General features: G+C 41.6%; 3 protein-coding genes across 6 annotated transcripts; 2 read left to right on the top strand and 1 right to left on the bottom strand.

Moving 5' to 3' along the window:
* Window positions 1–4,832: 4,832 nt before the first annotated feature.
* fuca2 (alpha-L-fucosidase 2) lies at window positions 4,833–9,178 on the bottom strand. Of its 2 annotated transcripts, XM_034575454.1 has the most exons (8): window positions 8,827–9,178; window positions 8,024–8,211; window positions 7,553–7,892; window positions 7,248–7,458; window positions 6,471–6,661; window positions 6,243–6,351; window positions 5,277–5,412; window positions 4,833–5,208 (listed from the first exon to the last, which is right to left on the bottom strand). In XM_034575454.1, the coding sequence occupies exons 1-7, from the start codon at window positions 9,033–9,035 to the stop codon at window positions 5,281–5,283; spliced, it is 1,380 nt and encodes a 459-aa protein (XP_034431345.1). In that variant the 5' UTR covers window positions 9,036–9,178; the 3' UTR covers window positions 4,833–5,208; window positions 5,277–5,280. The 2 variants fall into 2 exon arrangements, with proteins under 2 accessions (XP_034431345.1, XP_034431344.1); XM_034575453.1 differs by having other exon boundaries at window positions 4,833–5,412.
* A 47-nt stretch (window positions 9,179–9,225) lies between these two features.
* LOC117755565 (putative deoxyribonuclease TATDN3) lies at window positions 9,226–12,268 on the top strand. Of its 2 annotated transcripts, none has more exons than XM_034575457.1 (10): window positions 9,226–9,409; window positions 9,488–9,520; window positions 9,612–9,685; window positions 9,761–9,845; window positions 10,669–10,731; window positions 10,828–10,937; window positions 11,069–11,124; window positions 11,216–11,328; window positions 11,624–11,701; window positions 11,916–12,268. In XM_034575457.1, exons 1-10 carry the CDS (start codon window positions 9,356–9,358, stop codon window positions 12,057–12,059), a joined length of 810 nt encoding a protein of 269 aa, XP_034431348.1. In that variant the 5' UTR covers window positions 9,226–9,355; the 3' UTR covers window positions 12,060–12,268. The 2 variants fall into 2 exon arrangements, with proteins under 2 accessions (XP_034431348.1, XP_034431346.1); XM_034575455.1 differs by having other exon boundaries at window positions 11,621–11,701.
* A 1,331-nt stretch (window positions 12,269–13,599) lies between these two features.
* LOC117755700 (atypical kinase COQ8A, mitochondrial-like) lies at window positions 13,600–22,713 on the top strand. 2 transcript variants are annotated; one of them, XM_034575697.1, is made up of 15 exons: window positions 13,600–13,833; window positions 14,195–14,348; window positions 15,457–15,756; window positions 15,842–15,908; window positions 17,292–17,363; window positions 18,398–18,523; window positions 19,399–19,484; window positions 19,556–19,696; window positions 19,767–19,848; window positions 19,965–20,058; window positions 20,742–20,883; window positions 21,108–21,215; window positions 21,310–21,375; window positions 21,672–21,758; window positions 21,896–22,713. In XM_034575697.1, exons 2-15 carry the CDS (start codon window positions 14,214–14,216, stop codon window positions 22,178–22,180), a joined length of 1,791 nt encoding a protein of 596 aa, XP_034431588.1. In that variant the 5' UTR covers window positions 13,600–13,833; window positions 14,195–14,213; the 3' UTR covers window positions 22,181–22,713. The 2 variants fall into 2 exon arrangements, with proteins under 2 accessions (XP_034431588.1, XP_034431590.1); XM_034575699.1 differs by lacking the exon at window positions 13,600–13,833 and having other exon boundaries at window positions 14,195–14,298; window positions 14,337–14,348.
* Window positions 22,714–22,746: the final 33 nt, after the last annotated feature.

Genomic DNA, 22,746 nt, shown 5'->3' with positions numbered 1-22,746 from the left:
TTTGGTAAATATTTATGCCATAAATTGTATCCACTTTATTTGCATCTACCTCTATATTAAGTCCCACAGGTTTGTGTGAAGCAAGATATCGATTAACTTAAAGTTGAAATGTTGAGCAGAGTAAGTCACACGTGCAAGTTTGGCAATTTGCTGTTAGCTTAGCAGTTTGCTCAATTTTGTTGTTTACCTTTTTGAATTAATTTGTCAGAGTAAGAATCTTTTATCTCTTTTTTCAGAAGTTCCACTTGCAGTTTGTATTATCAAACCATTCACTGGCAACGTATCCAGGGTGCGACCTGTCGGGGGTGCGACATGTCGGGGGTGCGACCTGCGTCTCTCCCAATGTCACCTGGGATTAATTGGCTCCAGCCCCCGTGACCCTCAAAAGATAGATGGTGTAGTGGATGGATTTCTTTGTACCTTATAGGTGGATCTGCTCTGTCGTTAGTTTGCAGATACATACAGACTTTGCATCAGGAGCTTATGATTTCTAGTGATTAAACTACATAAACACTCTGGACCAGCTACAGGTAGACGTCTTGACAAACTGGATTTCACTTGAGTTAACTTAGATTTTTTTAGTTAAACTCGGTGACGCCTCCCAAAGCTGCTGACAAGCTGTTGCCAGTGTTTATTTCCAATACAATTTGTCTGAGTCTGAATTTGCTCCCCTCAACACAGCAAACAGGGTCTTTCCCTGATTTCAAATGTGATTTACGATCACTCAGGGTCACATGTGTGAAATGTTGGCCTTTCAATACAATATAGTTTACACAACTATAAATACCTAACCTCCTTTGACCATCCTCCTCAGTTTCCCCCTGTGCCATCGGGTGAGAACAACTGGGAGCCTCTATGAATAGGAGTCCTTGGCTTAGGGCTTGCACCAGCTGTGCTTACTATGGGTAAGGCATACTTAACAGAGGCCTTACTCTTAATATAAAGCTTACGCAGCAGAACAAAGCCTTGAGACTTATGTAACGACTTATAGTTGAACTTCATCGCCGAGTTCCAGATTTTACCCGAACGGCAACAGTTTTATTTGCTGCGTAGTAAAACTGCAATTTCACAGTGCGTTTCCTTTGGAGAGCTGCGACTCGCCGGGAGCCTGAAACAGCAGCGAACACAGAGACTATGTATTGACAGAGTCCCTCCACAGTATGGAATTGCAGGGAGCTATTATTAGATATAGCCTCTAACAAGCCGACGATGAAGTTGAAGCTAACTAACTGCAGTGCAGCTGAGATCCATTAAGCTGGATTCAGTATCTAGAGGAGCAGCACTAAAATGGCTGATACTCTATGTGCAGTGAAGGTCAAGTCGCCCGTCTCTATAAATATAATGGTCTGTCCCCCAGGATGTTCCACACCGCTCGGCATTTCCACGATCCAAAGCTGCACCGCGCCTCCGCTGACCGCCTCAGATCCACCACAAATTTGCATGTGATTGAATGCCACACATGCACCTGACTACTAGCAGGCCTCTAATGATATTATTAGTGGCAGGGCAGATGGGAGGGGCGAGAGAGAGAGAGGGAACAACAGAGGAGGGGGGGGTGCAATGTTTATGAATGGAAGGAATGAGGTTTTCCTCCCTGCTGTCATCTGGTGGATTGAGATATCGTATCCAGGGGACACTCAACGCTGCAGTTTGAACGAGCAGCCGATACAAACACAGACAAAGACGAACCTCCACTCCACCTCCCTCCGTGCATTAATAATTGATTTAAATAAATAAATAAAAAACATCTTCCCTTCCTTTGCGATCAATTAACCCTCATTTCATTTATCCGTCTCTTGGAGTGAGCCACTCAAACCAGGCGAGCTCGTGCCATTATCACAGCAGTGCCCTGAAAATAAACTGACATGATGTGTGTGTGTTTCCATGGCGACCACGCCAACGTCTGTTACAGTTTTCCCAGTTCCTGTCTACATATATAATTACTACCACTGATCACAGCACTCAAGGCTGCAGAGAATGAGCCACGTCGAACATTTGTGATCAGACGCTGCTACAGGTGAAATGTAACATGAGGTTACACGTATGTGCTGATGCACGTGGAAATAAAGCTGCTTACACTGTGAATCAGCATGAAATTAGAGAGTAAAAGCTGTTTTCTCCACAAAATTAGATGCTGTTATAACATTTTCTACTAAGTTGGTTTTAATTAGTTATTGGTTGCTGTGAAAACGGGGGTGAAACGTCATGATTGACAGCTGAGACGAACTCCTGATTGGTCGGGTGTGTATATTCATGATGATCACGACTGTACAAAGTCTGGCTCCAAATGAAATAGTCAAAAGCACAAGAGGGCAGCGTCCGTATCTGGGATATTCTGGCTTCAACAGGAGGAAGTGGAGAGAAGATAATGTTTAAATAATTGTGTTCTCAGACTTCTTGCTTCATTTTAAGAGATTTGACAGCGTATTTAAGGAATTTCTCTGCAGCAGAAAGTGGCCATGCATGAATATGAGGAAAGTGGTGGTTTGCTGTTCCCAGTGCTGAGGCATCTGCCCCTAAGAGACCCCCCCCCCCCCCATCCCCTGGTACAGTGAAGAGCAGTCTGCAGTGGCTCCCCTCCCCTCTGGTTCCCTGCTTATCCACCAAACCATCTAAACATATGAAGGCTCATCCAATTATATTTCACCTTCAGCGCACAGAGAGGAAATTGCAGGACTAACAAGAGTTTCTCAAATAAAGCTTCAAATATTTGTCTAAATCCAAAACCAAGCTCTGCCAAATTTATTTGGAGAGAATGGATGGAAAAGGGGGGGTTGTTCTTATATTAGGAGATTTGTGTTGCAAGAATGCAAGTTAGATTTTTGAAGGATGTGAATCATGTTGAAATGTTGTGTAATGGTTTTGTAATATGAGGGAATAAAACCTGTAATTTAACTGGGAAGGAACATGGACTGAACGAGATGTGCAGCAGCAAAGAGGCTGATTCCGTTTAAAGATTTTACAAAGATTCCACTGGACCACAAGCACTTTATAGAGAGTTGGTTTAAAAGAGTCTGCAGCGTCTATTCTGTCTTAAAGCTTCAAATATCAGACTGTAAGGTGCGTCCTGCTTTTCACAAGATTCAGGTGAAAGGGATCTATGGAAGAAATTGAATATAAAACTAAATTGAACAAATTGTTGTTTTCTTTACCCTTGAATGGGCCCTTTATATTTGAATACTTTATATTTACATCAGTCCTCTCTACGTTGGCCGCCATGTTTTATTACAGTAGCCCAGACTGGACAAACTAAACCCCTTTTGAGTTTTCATGACAACTGAAGGCTGCCGCAGGTTCTCTGTCATGTATTCACCACTAGATGTCACTACATTCTACACACTGAACCTTTAAGCCAAACAGATAATCAAGGAAATAAAATGGAGTTTAGCTAATAAATCTTCTATGATCTCAAACAACATATTTTGGGGTTGTTCAAACAAACCTTGTGAACATTATGATGAGCACATTGCATTTATTTTTCCATCAGGAAGAAAATAAAATGCAGATTAAACAATTCATCTATTCTAATATCAATATATTTCTTGGTTTGACAAAAAAACTAAGTTGAGAGTGGATTAAATTTGTATGTTCTAATATTTTATGGATGAATAAAATTGAAATAAAATGTTAAATTAATGTATTTCATAGTATATTATACAATATTGATTGCAACATAGCATGTGTGTAAGCAAAGTAAAAGTAGGATGATTGTTCGACGTGTTGAAACCAGGCAGCTCCGCTTCACATTCAGTCTCATCCTCTGCATCTGTCCCTCGTGTTGTTGTGGTGATGCAGGGGATCCGCGGTCATGAGCTGGGGATAGCCTGCCTGCTGAGGGGGGGAAACGCACGGACGTGAGAACCCCTTGCAAACCCCCCATCCACACGTCATGGAACATTTGCAGGAGAGGGACCACCCACTTTAAAGGCGTGCAGCGGGGAGCAGACACAACAGTGAGCTGTGGCCTGCACTGAACCCCGCAGCTCAGGTGACAAACACACCTGCAGCCGCCGCAGCTCCTGCACGCGGGGGCACTCACGCACAGTTGCGGGGGTTTTAAAGAAAAAAGAGACTCAATGAGACGACACACGCGCATTACGTCATCACGCAGATATTTCTATATGCACGAGAGGGAGGATGTTGTTGTTGTTTACCTGCTCCAGATGTGCGCAGCTGGAGAGCAGAGGTCGTTTTTTTTTAGCGCCGTCAGCCGATACAACGACCCGCGTAGTTGCGGTGCGGTTGAAGATGTGTGCAGCAGGGGGCGCTAGAGAGACGCATTACCTTAGATGATTATAATTAGTGTTTGTTGCCAGGTAGGTTTTCAACATGCGGGGAATTTGCTTTGGTGTTTGGTGCATAACAAATACAGTGAATCGAAAAATAGGGGGGGGGGGATGAAGCAAATTAAAATGCATGTATCAATCATGTATAGCTAAACTGATGGTGGAGGTGATGGGAGCAGGAGCCCGTCCCAGCGGACATTGGGCGAGAGGTGGGGTCCACCCTGGACGGGTCATGAGGGCTTACATACAGAGACAACCATTCATACTATACAATAAAATTTAATATATAAAATAAAATGTCAAGACTTATAGAAAATATGCACAATAAGTTCAAGATTGTGCAGAATTTGTGACGTCCATGAGGGGGGTCAGTGTCAGTGACGGTCTTCCTGGCAGGATCACAAGGGTCAAAGCTGAGCTGATACAATCAATAATCAATAATGATGTATAACCTCATAGCAGAGTGTGTGAGTGAGAAGCAGCTGATCTTCTCTCTGAGCCTGTTTTGAATTAGAATCATATTAGATGATTTGAAAAAGATGCTCGACAGCTTCATTCGTTTTATTTAAAAATTCCTCCATAGTGCATATAAAACAAATCACCACATTCATCAGACCTCGTAAAAAATCTCGTAAAAAAAAATTACAGAAAAGCAGAAAACATGTAACACAAATCACAACGTATAAAGAATGTTTTCATCTTTCATGATATAAAGATCACATTTGTCTGTAGATGAATATTTATCTTAAAATAATTTCTTAAATTTTAAAAGCTATAGAGCTGCAGATAAATTATTGTTTAGTCCCTTCATGTCACAGTTTGTATAAAAGACAACACGCCCCAAAAACAAACACATCCCCCCCCCCAGCCTCAGATTTGAACTCATTTCAGGACAGATGAATGTGATTTCATGTCACAGCTTGTGTTCGGTGACTTAAACACGAAACGCTGGCTCCAGCTCCGCCTGTTCCTCTTCAAGTGATCTGGTTTCCCTTTAAGTGGCACCTGTTAGCCTCAGCGTCCAGGCCCACTGGCCCGGCATGAAGGCCAGCGAGGGCAGGAGGGCCCGCAGTCCGCTGGGCTTCACGGGCTCCCACTGCACCGAGCCGTGGCCGACCAGCACCACCTTTTGTAGAACAAAGGCGACACACGTGAACGAGGTCGGCATGTTGACACAGAGGGAGAACAACCAGTCATACTCGTTTTGCCGGTTATTGGATCTTCGAATTGCGGTTGGACCATCGTGCCAATGTACTGAGCCGCTAATTAAATACCGAACACTCGTTTCTTTCACCACTAACATGATGGAGGTTGCAGCTACTGTGAAAGCCACAAGTAAACAGATTCATTTATTTATTTATTTAATTAATTTATTGTGTAACATCTAAAACATTTGTACAAAAAAAAACTAAATATTCAAATGATTCATTTAAAAAAGCGATTATCAGCTTCTACAATATGAGATCAATCAATGAATCAATACTATTTATTAATAATAATAATAATAATAAAAAAATAAAAATAATAATAGGTTGAGTGAGTCTCTCAGCAGTAAAAAGCTGTTTTGAAACATGTAATTATTGTTTAAGTCATAGAATTCATCACATCTAACAGATATTCATATAAATGAATGACATTGGTTGTAGCTGCCTTCAAAAAAAATTTCAATTAAACACTAAAACCTTTAATGCTAATTGATCCCTAACATCTTCATGGTTAAAAAGACAGTTTAATTAGCACGAGAGTAAACAGAAGAACCTTAAACTGTATTTATAGAAAATAAACACCTTCTGTTAAACTCTGTGATGTCATAACCCTGAGTCTGACGGATACTTGTTAAATCTCGTTAGTGATTGCTGCTGGACAAACGGAGACATTATTTATCTTTTCTTTAAATGGAATTTCTTGGTATTGATCAGTTTCCGTAAAAAAAAACTATGTAGATATATGTCTTACCTGAGTCAGTCCTTGTTTGACCACAGGATCATGTAGAATCACAGATCCATTACTGGGCCAATCCAGAAAAATGGCAAAGACGGCCTTTTCCTGTGGTCTGGCTGTGTACCTGTCGAAGATCAAATCTCTATTTGTTGAAACGTGCAGTTCTTTTTAACTCCAGTGTTGGTTTTGTGAGTCTAATCACTGCAAACCAAACATGATGCACAAACACAGATGAGGACCCACCAGACGTTTGCGGTGCCGTTGTCTTTCTGGACTCTCCACGCGGTCGTGTTGTAGATGGCCTCCCCGTTCACCTTCAGCCACTGACCCATCTGCCTCAGGCGCTCCTCAAAGATCGGGGAGATTCTGCCGTCGTGTGTGGGACCGACGTTCATCAGCAGGTTTCCCCCACAGGACACAGTCTCTACTAACGTCTGACACACACATAACAACACATACTCTCAGTCAATTAGTCATAAATGGCTTTTTAATAAGACTTAATAGAACTGAAAATCTTCGGGTTTTTGAATTGTTGATCAGAAAGCAATTTAAACACGTTGACAAGCTTCTAGGAAATCTCTAATGAGCTTTTTTCACTAGTTTCTGACATTTCTTTGACTTTGATTGATTAATGGAGAAAATAAACTGGATGAGAGCATATTTGTATTTGTGTTCTTAATAAGAAACAGGAAAAAACTGAAATAATGTGTGAGAAACCGAATCTTAAAGAGGACCTGGAACTTCTTTCTCGCTCGTTCTGAAGCTTTCAACCAACTGCTGCCTGGAGTTGTTAGGTTTTAATTTCATTTAACAGGGGGGCTGTTGGGCTACTAATTAAAATATATAAAATATGTTGCATTTCTGATAGTTTTAAGGTCAGTTTTATAGTTTTTTGTCTCGCCCCAAATTTTTAATTTCTTCCAATAATCCATTTAGTTACACCCGATGCTTTTGTCTCAGCTGGAGCAGTTCAGCAGCTACACAACCTCTCAAAAGGTTAAAGGGATTTTCCACTCTCACCGCCACGAGCTGCTCTATGGTGAGGAAGTCGCTGAGCGGAGCATTGCGTCTGTAACCCCAGGACTTTGTGTCAACGCTCATGCAGTTCTCCCATTTGTGTTTGAGCAGGTGTCCCGGCTGGTAGCGATCATTGCAGGTGTAATATCCACCGTGGTTGCAGATGGTGCCGTAACCCCACCGATCGTTCGTCACCACGGTGTCTCGCACTGGACTGTGGAAAAAACACACACACAAAAAAACCCCACATTTAACCAAGTTACGTTTTCATCTATAAGGATGAATTTGTGTTTTTTTCCTCCTATTACCTGTCGTTATAGAGCCAGGCTAAGAAACCAGTGCTGTTCCAGTATGTGTCAGGTGCATCCCCGTCCCCATCGGACCACAGCAGCTCTGGTTTGTACTTGACGATGAGCTCATAAAGCTCAGGCAGAGTTTTACTGGTTGGGAAGAAGTTTGTTTTGAATTTGTTGGCAGCGTCCTGCTCATAGATGGGATTAAACCACTCGAACAGGGAGTGGTACAGCCCTAAACGAAGGTCACTGTTAGCGCGGAGGGCGCTCGCCATTTCCTCCACCAGGTCTCTTTTGGGTCCAACATCCACTGCATTCCAGTTCCAGGAGGTTTTCGAGCCCCACAGTGTGAAACCTAAGAATTAATTAAAAACAATGCATCTTATATGTGGTGGAAATAACAGCAATAATACTCCAAATATGTGTGATTATGTTTGACCCTGCCCACAGACAGAGCCTATTGAATGACAGGATCACACACTGCACCTTCATGGTGTTTCGTGGTCAGGACGATGTACTTCGCCCCCGAGGCGGCAAAGATGTCCGTCCACTCTTTGGGATCGAAGAACTCGGCGGTGAACTGCGAAGCGAAGTCTTGGTACTTGAAGTCCGGAGGATAATTCTTCTGCATGAAGTCAACGTATGGCTGCAGTTTTCTCCCCTGCCAGTACCACCTGCAACAGAGAGGCAGAGTGAAACCGACTGGGGGGGGGGAACTACTTCCTCTACGATCGGCTCTTCTATGAGTATATGAGGATATAAATGAACATGTTTGATGTAAATTGGAAAAGGCCGGGAGAGGAAATAATAGGAAAACTTACCCCTAGCAATGCTTTGTAACAATGTTTTACGACGGTTTATACTGTTGATGTGTATTAAACAGAGAAAAAGCCAATAACGTGTTTTATCCATGGATGAATAAACATTAAACATGTTTGAATCCATTTCATTCCATAGCTGGAGCTTTGGCTCGTCAGGTGATCAGACTTTACAGAGACAATGGGGGAGGGGGGGGGAAGTGCACAGACAATATGAAGTAAAATACAATAACAAATGTGCAGCTCCACCTGTTGATGAAGACCAATGGCTGAAAGCTCCAGAAAAGCAACTGAATGAAACTTATTTGTTCTTGATTGTTTCTAGAAGGTTATTTTGTTACGCTGGTTCAAACTTGCCCCAACTCCCAACATAGTTTAACCAAGTCCCATTTAGTAAAGTATTTTACACTCTGGTACAATAAGAATATAATCAATGAACGTATAATAAGGTTAAACCATGTTGACACTCACCAGAACCACTCGCTGCCGAAGCTGGGCACAGAGAAAACCCCCCAGTGGATGAAGATCCCGACCTTCACCTGGTCGTACCACTCCGGAAGTGGCCGGGAATCGATCGACTTCCAGTTGGGCTCGTACTTGATGCCTCTGGTCCCGCTGGTCCCGCTGGTTCCGATCACCAGGACCGACACCAGCAGGAAACACACCGTTAAAGTCCCCATGTCCGGAGTCCGGAGGGGGAGCGCTCGATTAGACGACCCGAGTGGAATGAACCTGCAGGAATCACGTGATGGAGAACACCGTGTTTTGCAAGAAGAGTCACATGATCAACACGCGACGCGGAAGTCAACAAAAATGTATCGTTGAAGCGTTCGATTTGTTCAATTGTTGATTCCGCCGTCCAGTTTCAACCAATCAGAGTTGAGCCTGAAGAGAACCCCGCCCTCCCGGGAGACGCCGCGTTCTAAACCTCGCGCGCCAATTTTGCACATGCGCAGTTTGAGTTTCTCAACCGGAAGTGGGGAATGTTTTGATTGTGAACATGCAGGGTTTCATCGACTGTCACTGTCACATCTCTGCGGGGGACTTCGACAAGGTATTTAAACACATTAAAGTAGTTTATATAAAATGTTAATGTCCCACGTGGTGTTCACTGTTCTCTTTGTATCGCCAGGACTTAGAGGAAGTGGTTGAGAACGCTAAGAAGGTGAGAAACCCTGTCAGCTGTTACTATAATACAATAGAATAGTTATTATTGTACATGTTAAGCTCATTCATTGGCTGTTTCCCGCCCTCAGGCTGGAGTGTTGGCGCTGTTAGCCGTCGCAGAGCATGCTGGGGAATTTGAAAAGATCATATCCTTGTCTCAGAGGTGATATGATTACAAGATGGATCAAGTTAAACGTGATGGGACACGTGAGCACTAATCTCGTTCTTATTGTCGTAGGTTTCCAGGTTTTATCTTTCCCTGCTTAGGAGTTCACCCGGTTCAAGAGGTTTCCCCGGAGCAGCAGAGAGGAGCTGCTCTTCAGGTACTGACCACTTTCCAAGGGTCGGTTCATTCAAACCACTGTGTGATATCGAACTGCACAGCAGGTTAAATCAAATGTACCTGAACGAGCAACACTTCTCTGAAGAAATAATATCCTCCTCATCACTCTGGATAATCCACAGAACTAGTTTCAACTTTTATTTGTCATATGCAGGTGAACACAGGGTTTAACAGTGCAGTGAAAGGTGTTGGACAAGAAGAAACAGCTCAGCTCAGCAGTGCAATAGTTAAATTCAAATCAAAGCAAGGTAGAAAGAGCTTCATATTAAAAAATGTCAAATACAAAACTAAAACTATACACATTCAAAGGTGCATTGTGACAAATGAAGTAACAACTTTAACTGTATGGAGTGTGTGTGTATAGTTGTCTCACATTTTTCCTAATAAAGTGCAAACAGGCAGGAAGACAGATGTGCAGAGAGTTGTTAGTCATGAGTTGAATGAAGTTTAGGAACCTGATGGACTAAACTGAACTAAAGACATTATTAGAACTAATGTTGATTGATTTATTTTTTAGAATAAAGGGGGCATCCTTTCTAGAAACTTTAAATGCTCAATGCTGTGAGCACCACACACGTCTATTCACCTCCATTGAACTTGCACAGGGACATACATCCTCCAAACTTGAGATAGTATAAGTGCAGCTATTTACATGGCTCAGTCAGACTAGAAGTATTTAAGATAATGTGTTTATTTCTTAATCAACAATTGGAAAGACAACACTGCAATTCTGTTGATAATCTTGTGATTTGTGTAAATATCGGTCTTGGAATGAAATATTTTTGGTTCTTTCATTTACACAGGATCTAGATGCAGCTTTACCGATCATAGAGAAATACAAAGACCACCTTGTGGCTATCGGGGAGGTAAAGATTCACTCTGTCGTGACTTGAAGAGCAGTTTTCTGTCTGGGTGTTGTTTTACATTTATCTTACAGTTCACTAACATTTGTTTTGTTGAAGGTTGGTTTGGATTTCACACCCAGATATGTCAAAAGTGAGACCGATAAAGACGTTCAGAGGCAGGTCCTCATCCGTCAGGCGCAGTTAGCCAAGGAGCTGGACCTCCCTCTGTGAGTAATACATGATATAAATACATAAATACTGCTTTTTTGATCTGTGTCTTAAATTCCACTAAAGATATACTGTAACCTTAACTTAATATCTCCATAATAAGTGTGTTTTGTTTGTGATTTATTTCTAGAAATGTTCACTCACGGTCGGCAGGACGACCCACCATCCATCTCCTAAAAGAACAAGGTGAGCAGTTTAGTTTCTCAGCTGATCTTTGGATGAATCCTTCACCTGAACGTTAGAGAAGTAAACTGCAGTTCCTCTGAAATGTCACTAGGTGTCGAAAAAGCCCTGCTCCATGCTTTCGATGGGAAACCGTCTGTTGCCATGGAGGGAGTGAAGGCTGGCTATTTCTTCTCTATCCCACCGTCCATTATTCGGAGTGAACAGGTACAATAGAGCATTTTTTTAATGTCAAATTGACACTTTATTCAAACCCAACCTGCTTTACAAGGTCCATCAGTAACACAACTCACCCACAGATTCTTATTTTGCATTTAAATCTCCAGAACGACTGTTAATATTTCACTGATATAGTTAGAAATTACTTTAATATACTTGTTGTTTGTATGTGAAAATTTCTAGGTCACACACATGTTGACTTTGTGTTCACTGGCTGATGTTATCACTGTATATGTTAATGATTGATGATGTGTTTGTTTGTGTGTTTTTTTCCACCAAGAAGCAGAAACTTGTGAAACAGTTGCCGTTGGAGAACATCTGTCTGGAAACGGATTCACCTGCTCTGGGTCCTGAGAAGCAGGTGAGATATTTTGTGCCTCAGAATAAAACAAATGCTGAAATCCAAACTCAGTGTATTTACCAGTAATTGGTGATAATATCAATATTTTCTTTAAGTTCTGACCGTCATATTCTAGAGTGTTTTCTAAACGTCCATACCTTTCCTTCTATATTCATATTTTTACATAAATGACTTAAATCTGCTCTCGTGTTTTTGTTCTGTGTCGTGTTTGCAGGTGAGAAATGAGCCCAAAAACATTTCTGTTTGCGCCGAGTACATCAGCAGAATTAAAGGTGTGTCGCTGGAGAGGGTGATGGAGGTAACGACGCAGAACGCCCTCCAACTCTTCCCCAAGCTGAAGTCGGCCATCAGACCCTGACGCAGCCTTTACCGGTTAATTTCACCAGCCTAGAATTTATTTAATTATAAACCCGCAGCTTTCTGTTATCATCACCATCTATTTAAGTAACGTAATGAGGACGTCAGATTGAACCTAGAGGCTCTGAAGTGTAAACAACTCAATAAACCAGCCATTGATTCCTGAAATTCTTGAATAAATAAAGATATGACAACTATTTTAACACACAAGTTGTGTATTTTTCATGTGTGCGATACATCTGACTCATCCAACCATTCATAAACACTGTCATGTAACAGCAGCTTACTGACAGCCATAATTCATTTAAACGTTCATGTCAGTATGAAATATATGATCACAACGTGCCGCTCTCCTCATTTTTACACTGAGCATCACCTGATCCAATCAGAGCAGTGATATCACAGAGTTATTTCCCTGGTCACTTGCTCTATTTATTTATAAGTGTTGTTGCTCTTCATAATTAAAAGGTGACTCATCTTTCACTTAACATCAGCAGCTGAAGCCGAACTTAACGGGCCTGGATCGGTCACAGCTCACAGTGGGATGAAGTATTGCTGCTTTCAAGTGCTCCTCACATGGTCCTATCTTCAAGGTGTCATTGAACCGTAAATGAAATAGTTTATAAATAATAAATAAAGTTTAAACGAACTCGATTGAACACAGGCTGCTCAACATGTCCAGTCCCAAAATGTAAAGTCGATTATTTGCCCTGAAAAACCCTCGGCAGTGTGAAGAGACAAAGCAGAAGAAGCAGTGATTCATGTTCCTAAAGTAAGAACGTTTACTTATTTTCCAGGAAGCTGAATGTTATCCACATGCAGTCAGTTTGCAGTTTATTAGGAACACACACTCATGTAATCTAATAAAACAACCCTGCTGTAAATCTTAACCCCCATGAAGGCTTTAATTTTACGTTTTTGCTGGAACTGTTACAGAGAGGTGTGAGTATTTGTCCATATCAGCGAGGACAAGCTGAGTAAGAGAAATACTGGTTATTTATTTTTTGACTTAATAAACTGGTGACTGAGAGAAGTTAAATGTTTCCACATTTAACAAATGAAAGGAACTGATTTTATTTTGTCCCAGTTTCTGCTTTTATAGTTGTTAAATCTAAACCATCTTAAGCCTGGAGATGGTTTCATGTTAGCATTTAGATAACGAACAGTATTTACACCATAAAGACAGAAAGGCAGATTGATGTTTGTACAACTAAGCGACATATAAATCTAATATAAGTGTTTTGTGTGCCAGGATGACAGAATCTGTAAATTACATTTATTTCATATTTTGAGTTGATTTTAATCTGAAAGACACATTTCAGAATAAAACCATTGTGGTTTTTAAGTACAACTCACTTTTACTCTTCTTGTTGAAGGTCTTTCCTGATAGTTACAGCTTTTAAACTACGCAGGTAATCCTCTTGTTAAATATGTTTTTAAAACTTACTACTTCTGAATCAAACTTAATTTGTGCTCCCTGGGAATTCCCGGGTTGCTCTTGAACGCAGCACGTGTGCAGTTCAGGGACCGCCCTGCGGGGACACGTCAGCTGTGACCAGACACTGACAGGCTCTCACACCAGTTGATGCTCGGAGTCCTGCGGCTGAACTTTGCCTCATTGGCCCGAGTCGGTGCAGCTTCGCCTCGAGGGGACAAGTCGCGTGTCGTCGCTCGAGCGCCGGAGCTGAAGAGTTGAGAAGAAGAAGTGAAATCCAGGTGAAGTGAAGCTGCACGATGATCAGAGCTGGTTCCCAGAGCTGAGGGAACTTCTGCTGGTGAGTTCCTTCTCTGTCTCTGTCTCTGTCTGTCATTTAGTCAAAGTACATCCAATGTTTGTTTATTTATTCTCTCAGGTTTGGTTGTTGAAATTCATCCCAGTGCTTGTTTCTGACTTTCTGCTCTTATCACCCAGTTAAACACTTGTATCAGTGTTTGACTGGGTTGTTTTGCACCAGCATGCTGTGGATGTGCAATCATGTTTAATCCAACAAGCCTGGGAGCATAAACTGATGGTTTCTCAAACATCACACACAGATGGATGTGTATTGATGCCAAATTGGGAAATGATTGACACATCACAACCTTAAAAAAACCACCTGTTGCTCAGAGATGTGTCTGTTTGTCTTGTCCCTGCAGGTCTGAGTAGGACAACACCATGACAGGGGACGCTGTGGTCCGGAGGGGTCTGACCTGGGTGAGGCAGGCGGCCTGCAGAGCCCCACCAGGCGCCCTGACCAGCCCTGGGAGCCGGAGGCCGGGGAGCCTCCATCACGCCGGGGGGTCAGCGAGGGTGAGCAGTGGGCCGTGATTTGCCCGTCATGCTGCTGCAGAGCGGTGTAGCGTTTCACAAACACGCAGCCCAGATTCCTCCTCTGTCTGTTTCTGCCAGCGTCACCTCATCAACACCCACAACAGTGAGCGGCTCCGTGAGGCGGGTGATGCTGGAGGACAAACCACAGGGATTCAGCTGATGTGGGCGTCTGATAGGAGTGTTTGACCAAAATAACTTCATTGTTGTTTGTCCCACAGATGTTTTTTCTCTCACCTTGCAGAAGTCCTCCACCTTGAAACTTCTCTCACTTCAACAAGTCAAACTGTGACATGAAGGTTGTGTCGCCCTCAGATTTCTCCTGCGACCACTGATTTGAATTATTGCAGGGCACTAAATTACAACTAAAATCTCAAGTGGACGCATAAAGTTTACAACAGTTGCTGCTGAGACTGTGTCTGACCTTCATTAAGTGAGACGCCCTTGGTCCAGACACTCTGTGGGATTAGTTGTCCGATAAAATAAATCCAATTTACACCCCCCTAATTCTGTGAGGTGCTGCTTTGGTGGTGCTGCGATAACTTTCTTATTCAGGCGCCTGTTGACCACCTTCATGCACGACAGCTCTGAAAATGCCTGTCTGTGATTTGTAGTTGATCAGTTGATTTTAAAAAAGTGACTGTTTAGGTCAGTTTGGCTTGAAATAATAGAAAAAATATGACTTGGCCGAATGACTCTGATATGAATCCAACGGGAAAATGATTTTAAAGCGAAGGAGATGAACGGCTGACAAGAATAAACTCTACTAGTTAATCTCTCTTAAATAATAATGATGAATAATAATAAAATGTATTTCAAGGCACCTTTGTAAACACACAAGGAAAACCTACAATAAACACAAGAATAATTAAAGTCAAACCAAATGTTTAAATCAATTCAGAGTTTCAGACGACTTGAAAAACATCTTGTAAATACAACAGTAGTCAAAAATATAGTTAGAAATATTAAAAGGAAAAAAGTGGAATGAATAATGAAGTTTGGTTCTTTAATACAGATTTAAATTATGTGGAATCATTGTTTTGTGTTTTTTTCTCTAACTGTCCCTCTGACCCTTGTTGTTTTCCTCCAGGAGCCGTTGAGCAAACCTCAGGACGTCTGCGTCCACAGAACTACGCTTCACAGATATTCTACCATGGCGGCGTGTTTCAGCAACCGTTTCCCCGGCAGTGTAGACGGCGGATGGGGGCCCTGCCGCGGTGGACCCGGCGCTAAACATCTGAAGTACCACAGGGACTGGTCCAGTCGGCTGTTCTGCGGACACACCAGGTTGTTTAACCAGGACAACTCCACCGTGGGGCGGCTGACGTCAGAGGACATCGACAAAGCCAGAAACGCCAAGAAAACAGACAACAAGCAACACAAACAAGTGGTATTCACATCTTCTACTGCTTCGTTCATGGCTGCACCTGCTGCGTCAGTGTTGCTCTGGAGCATCGTGTTTTCTTTTGTTTCAGCTCAGTGAACGAGCCCGAGAGAGGAAGGTGCCGGTCACACGCTTAGGAAGGCTGATGAATTTTGGAGGTGCGTAAATGTTTTGATTCTATAGTTCAGAATCACAGAGCCCAGAAACTGTGTGGAAGGTAAATATTTACAGCTACTTCCAGCGTGCCCTTCAGCAAGGCGTCTGACCCTCAGTGGCCCCAGTGCTGTGTAACCAGTGTTAGATTACTGGCTGAGATCTTGATGAATGTGACGTGGAGAGTTGCTGACAAAGTGCACGCTCAGCAAAACGTATTGAATCAAACAAAAAAACTTGAATCACTGGCAGCAGCTCAAAATGTCAGATCTTCTTTTCATTTTTTAATTTTTTGCTTTTGTGCTCTTCCTTTGATTGTCGTGGAGTTTTCTAAAAGATGACGTCCACTCTCAGTGTCACTAAAACTCCCTGATGTATTGTTGAGGTCTGACAAACGTTTCAAAATAATTTCCTTCCTCATAAAACCTTTGAACCTTTCCTTTGAAAAACATTTTTTATTCTTTATTTTGAAATCAACCAAGTTTTCTTCGTGATGTTTAAAGCATGAGCAGGAATGTGGACGTGTCACTGAAGTGCAACATCAGTTAGTAAAACTGTTTAAAATTATTTTCTTTGTCATTTCTTTAAGCTAAAATACCAAGAAAAACTCTTTCAGCTTCTTAAACTTGATCATTTCTCTTTTTCTGCTTTATATTTGAGCTAATTGATTAAATTAAGTTTGGAAATAGGCAGCAGATGAATCAGTGATTATAAAATCCTTAGTTTTTAATTCAGTATCATGAGTCCTGATGTGTTTCTGGACTCATCTAATGTTGAGTTCACTCTGTTTCTTATAACTAAACAAATAAAATGACTCACAATCAGATTCTAAAACTTTTATCTGCTCAAGATATTTGTGATAATCCTGAATGAATTATTTCATTAGTTGTTTAAACAGGTTCTGAGATTGACGCTGGCAGCGCTGACACTCCCTCCAGAGCAGGATGTGGTCACAGCAGAGTTTACACGAAGCCACAACCTTTTATACATTTATTGTTTTATTATTCAACATGTTCCTTTTCCCTGGACATCAAAGTTTAATAGCTGAGAGGATCAGCCTTGATGACCCTGGGTCAGCAGCTCTGTGGAGAGCGGGGGTCACACTGTGAGAAGAGCTGCTCCTTCTCAGGACTTCGACTATCAACAGCTGAGGAGACGTGTCCGAGTCCCGGCTGAGAATCAAACATCAGATAAAACCTGTGGTCAGATATTAGCTCCTCCTCTCCTTCCTGCTCCTGACCTCCTCAGGACTCCTCAGACTTGTTTTCAGAGACTGAACCCACCTCTGGTTGCTGATTGCTGTTATCGCCTCCTTTTCTTGTTGCCGTTATCAGATGCGGAGCTGAGAGAGTTTGTGAATCATTCATTGTTTTCATTTCTTTTTGCAGGTCTGGCCGTTGGACTTGGGATTGGGGCGATCGCTGAAGTTGCCAAGAAGAGTTTGAAACCACAACAACAAGGTGTTGGGGGGGGGGGAGGATGTTGTGGTGTTTTCTGTTGTTAAATGGTTCATAATTCAGTTTCATGTCAAAAGGGTTAAATTTGCTTCTCAAAGGAAATTCTTTTATGTTTCTGTTTAACTGAAACACTGGAATTGGCTTCAAATTCAATCTCACCGATAGAAAATTACTTTAAAACAACCTTTATTATGAAGATAATAAGATAATCAGCCAGTTCAACATGAGGCACCAATAAGATTTAAAATAGTTTTTCACTGCAGTGAATGAAGTTGTTTGGTGACATCTGAGCATCGAGTATCAAGAAAAGTTGGTGTTAAATTCTTTGTCAGATTCTTAGTGTTTTGTTAACTTGTGTATCCAACAAATCCTGATTTAAAAAAATGATTTATGCTCATTCTTGGAAAGCTTTTTTTAACGTAAAAACGTATTTTATTGTATTTATTATATTATTATCATATTTTTTATTATATTTTATCGTTTTTCATCGTTGTTAGAGTGTCTCTACAGGAAGTCCGGTCTCGCACTGGCACCAACATCATAAAATCAAAGGAAATCCAATGGTGCTGAGAGTTTATTAAAGTATAATTTACATACAGTATATAGTAACCATAGAAATATATATATATATATAACAAAGAGATTGAGGAGTTTGAACAACTGCTTATTTAAAACAGTTAAATCACACAGCAACATGTGAGTGCAGGGTTCTTATAGAGGAAGATTCAGGAATCATATCAGTCACAGTTTGCTGCTGATATGAAATAACTCATAGTTGCAGTGCAAGTCAAACAAAGTCAGTTTGATAATCCACCTTTGGACTTTGTTTTGACCAACACAGTCAGTAACAAGCTCCATTATATTTCTGTTTATTGAAATTTTCTAAAACACCTCCAGAGACTCATTATTAATTTCAACCAAAGGATTTCTACCTCATTACTGAATGTATTAATGAAAGATAATACAAAGTTTAAAGTCTGAAATTGGAAATTTTTCTAATAATCTGTGCTTGATGTTAAATATGTTTATTCTTTTAGACGATAAGAAATCTGTCCTGAATTCGAGTGCCTTCCTCTCGGAAGCCAACGCTGAGAGAATCGTTCGGACGCTCTGCAAAGTCCGAGGTGCGGCTCTGAAACTGGGACAGATGCTCAGCATTCAAGGTGAGAAAAGTTCCCATTAAACACGAGTTTGTCTTCAGTGCCACGGCCCAAAGTAACGTTACATGACACGGGGACATCAGGACACAGAGGACATCTCATGCTATGGACAGTAAAGTCTCATGTGTCCCTGTAAGGTCCCTTTTACCAACGTGGAAATGTCATCACCAAAAATAAACCTGGGGCCAGCTGAACACAATAAGTGCCATAGCAGAGGAGCTATTGTCGGACTGAACAGCCTGTTTGCTGGAAACAGCACAGAGCTTCCAGTACAGTGTTGTTCTGAGATGTCCACCCCCCCCTATAAATTGGCTAAATTGTTTTGAGACAAAAAACGTGACTATTATTATATATTTCATAAAAACAACTCAAAATATATTCCAATGTTTCTCTTTAACTGCCACATGTGGGAATAAGAAGCTTTTTCTGACAGTTTTGTCAAATTAATTAAAAATATTATGTTGCTGTGGCTCAGAAACAATGTTTATGCAACTTTCATGCAAATAATTGTTAGTAATCTATTTTTAAATATAAACAATTTAGTCATTTATGCTGAACATGGACCTTGAGGTGCGATTCACTTTTCAACTATATTAATATTATATTACATTATTACATATCTTTCATGCATATGTACAAAAAGAGCAATGAGATATATTATCTCTGCATCTACATTAATTTGGTTGATTTAAAAAAAAAAGAAAAAGGTTTTTAATAATTTATTCTTTCAGAAAAACTAATTCAAATATCATGAAGCACAAACTAGGACAAAGAAACTCTTGAGTTCCTTTAACGGCCATTTTGACTTTGAATGCACCCTCACAGCTAATTATCTATGACCATCATCAGCTTCCCTCTTCTCTTCTTCTCCCTCTCAGACGACGCTTTCATCAACCCTCAGTTGGCCAAAATCTTCGAGCGAGTTCGACAGAGTGCCGACTTCATGCCGACCAAGCAGATGACGGTACAGTTCAGATCTGTGATGATCAACCCACACTCAGTTCAGGGCTGAGACGGGTTCTTCTCCCTCTGCAGAAAGCCATCAGCAGCGACCTGGGCCCAAACTGGAGAGAGCAGCTGGAGTACTTCGAGGAGAAGCCGTTTGCGGCGGCGTCCATCGGTCAGGTGCATCTGGCGAGGCTGAAGGACGGCAGGGAGGTGGCCATGAAGATTCAGGTGAGTGTGGAAGTGAAACTCTGAGGCAACAGTGAACTTCACCATCACACCATCAAACCTTTTCTTTCAGTATCCTGGAGTCGCCAAGAGTATCGACAGTGACGTGAATAATATCATGACGGCACTGAGTTTAAGCAACGTGCTGCCTGAAGGTAACATTTATATCAGTTTTATGATAACGGCTGCTTTTGTCTGCTTGTTGTAACGTCCTCTGTCGACGCACTAACCGGCTGCAGCCGCTCCGATGTCCTGATCCTCTCGTTCACAGGTCTGTTTCCCGAGCACCTTATCGAGGTCATGAGCCGAGAGCTGGCGCTGGAGTGTGACTACGTGAGGGAGGCAAAATGTGCCAAAAAGTTCCAGTGAGTCGTTCACGTGTATTTGTTCTACACATTGGAACACATTTTACAAAGTATGACTCCCTGTGGTGCAGATTGTTAATATCAGTGTTCTCCAAACGTTTTGCCTTTAGCCTCTTAATATGGAGAAGTATCTTATAGAGCCGATCAATAAAAGACAAATCAATATCAGCGTTTGTTTGCCGATATGAAGATCTTTTGTTTTACAGAATAAAAAATGCAGAAAAGATGTGCAAAATGCAAAATAATTTCGATATAAGTTCTATATATTTGGTTGTATTTTTGCTTTCTTTATATTTATAGTGAAGTTTGTGCTTAAACTGTAAAATATCAAGGCTCGATTACATTTCATTGGGAATCATTGCCAAATTTTTTGTATATATATATCAGCCAATATAGCGTAATCACAAAATATTCACTCCCTAATGTAGGTATCGAATAGGGACCACAATCCATATTGGTCAGACTCTAGTTTGCTGACACATGTCTCAACCTAAACTGTGATATCAGCTGTGTTGTACAACTTGTTTCCACTGCCCCCATGTGGCCAAACAAATGAAGTTCCTGAGAGCAGTTTTTAGATCTACAAACTTAGTCACGACCTTCGAGCCCAATGACCCAGGAGTGTTTTGATGCTTTCATGTTGGTAACGTGTGTTTTTTTTAACTCTGTGGTTTGCGTTGCAGGGAGCTGCTGACAGATCACCCGTTCTTCTATGTGCCCGATGTGATCGACGAGCTGAGCAGCCAGCACGTCCTCACCACCACGCTGGTGCCTGGTTTCCCTCTGGACCAGGCCACCGACCTGTCCCAGGAACTCAGGAATGAGGTACGGACTCTGAACACGGCTCGTTGCCAAGACGCTGCAATCTCTGGACGTGGTCAAGGCGACGTGATAAATACAGACACACACGCCGCCTCTAAAACCCCGGGAGACATGTCAGCCCATCGTGAAGCTCGTTTTTACTCATCGTTTGTGTCGTTCAACACGTTTCATCACTTCATAATAATTCAGCTCAATAGAGAGTGAATCCTTTTCCTTCTTCTCCTCAGATTTGTGAGCAGATCTTGAGTTTGTGCCTGAGGGAGCTGTTTGAGTTCAGATACATGCAGACGGATCCAAACTGGTCCAACTTCTTCTTTGACCCACAAACGCACAAGGTCACTTCACCTCGGTTTGTCAATAATAAACACACTGTTTGTACATTTAAATCTTTTCTCTAATTGGTCTGTTTTTCCCGTTTCTTGCCTTCAGGTAGCGTTGTTGGATTTCGGAGCGACACGAGGATTTGACAAAAGCTTCACTGACACGTACATCGAGGTGAGACACTGTAAAAACCTTCACTTACATTCCAACTATCTGTACAGTTTCTTTTTAGATATTTTCACGTTATTAATGCATATTACAAAAACCTTCTTGTTTCAACAACAAATCATTTTGTCTTTACGTCACAAAACCTTCATTATGTGATATAATTCCAGTTTATACCAAAAACTAATGAAAAAATGTTTCTACATAGAGAAAAGTGACTGTATTCCATATTTGGAATGAGACATAATGAAAGTGTTTCATGAGATTGTAAGTATTTTTATTTAATGTGCTCGTTCTCACACCAGGTCATTAAGGCAGCTGCACATCAGGACAGAGAGGGCGTCCTGCAGAGATCCAGAGACATGAAGTTCCTCACAGGATACGAGTCAAAGGTAAATAAACATCACTGCAAACCACAACAAACTGTGGAATTTAAGCCAGAAATCAAATCAGTGTATTTCTCCAACCGCTGAACTTTGGTTTAAAGCCTGTTTATTATCATCACTAACTCCTCGTGTCTGATCCTCAGTCGATGGAGAGCGCTCACGTGGACGCCGTGATGATCCTGGGCGAGGCCTTCTCCTGCGAGGAGCCCTTCGACTTCGGAGCCCAGAGCACCACCGAGCGCATCCACAGCCTGATCCCCGTGATGCTGAGGGAGCGGCTGACGCCTCCTCCCGAGGAGACCTACTCCCTCCACAGGAAGATGGGCGGCTCCTTCCTCATCTGCTCCAAACTCAAAGCTAAAATCTCCTGCAAGAACATGTTCCAGGAGGCCTACGACAACTACTGGAAGGACGTGCACCGCCAGTAGAGCCCACTAGAGACGGGGTTTCCTGGAAGCGTGTTCCCACCCGGGAGTTTCCAGTGTTTTCTGTAGTACGTCGAACTATTTAACTCACACATTCTCACCTGTGAAGATATTTTCGTGACGCCTGGAGCAGATCGTGTTTCCAGATCTTTTCACCGTCAGATTAACGTCTGCAAGTTTCATATGTGTGTTTCTGATTCCATTTCACATCTCGACCAGGATTCCATCCACACTAACTCTACATTGAATATTATGAGTGAAGATTATCTGTATGTAGTGTGTGAATTTGTTGTGCGTATGTACGACCTAATATTTCTGTGCCCGTTTGGTTTGAGGAACCGGGGTTTCAGTTTGAATACATTGACCCTTCATTAAAGATTTGGGTTTAGTGAAGTGTCACTATTTTCTTATTCAAATCACTTTATTCTTTAAAATAAAATAAATATGATGTGAAATGATGTGTTTTCAGTAATTTTAAATAATATAAATCTTTTATTGTTTTGGCATCTTGTGCTCGAATCCAAAATACAATGTGGCCCAACCATAAAATTAAAAATGTTATTTCAATT

This window comes from Hippoglossus hippoglossus, chromosome 22 (genome assembly GCF_009819705.1).
Source record: "Hippoglossus hippoglossus isolate fHipHip1 chromosome 22, fHipHip1.pri, whole genome shotgun sequence".
Lineage (NCBI taxonomy): Eukaryota > Metazoa > Chordata > Actinopteri > Pleuronectiformes > Pleuronectidae > Hippoglossus > Hippoglossus hippoglossus.
This window is presented reverse-complemented; position numbering and strand designations above follow the sequence as displayed.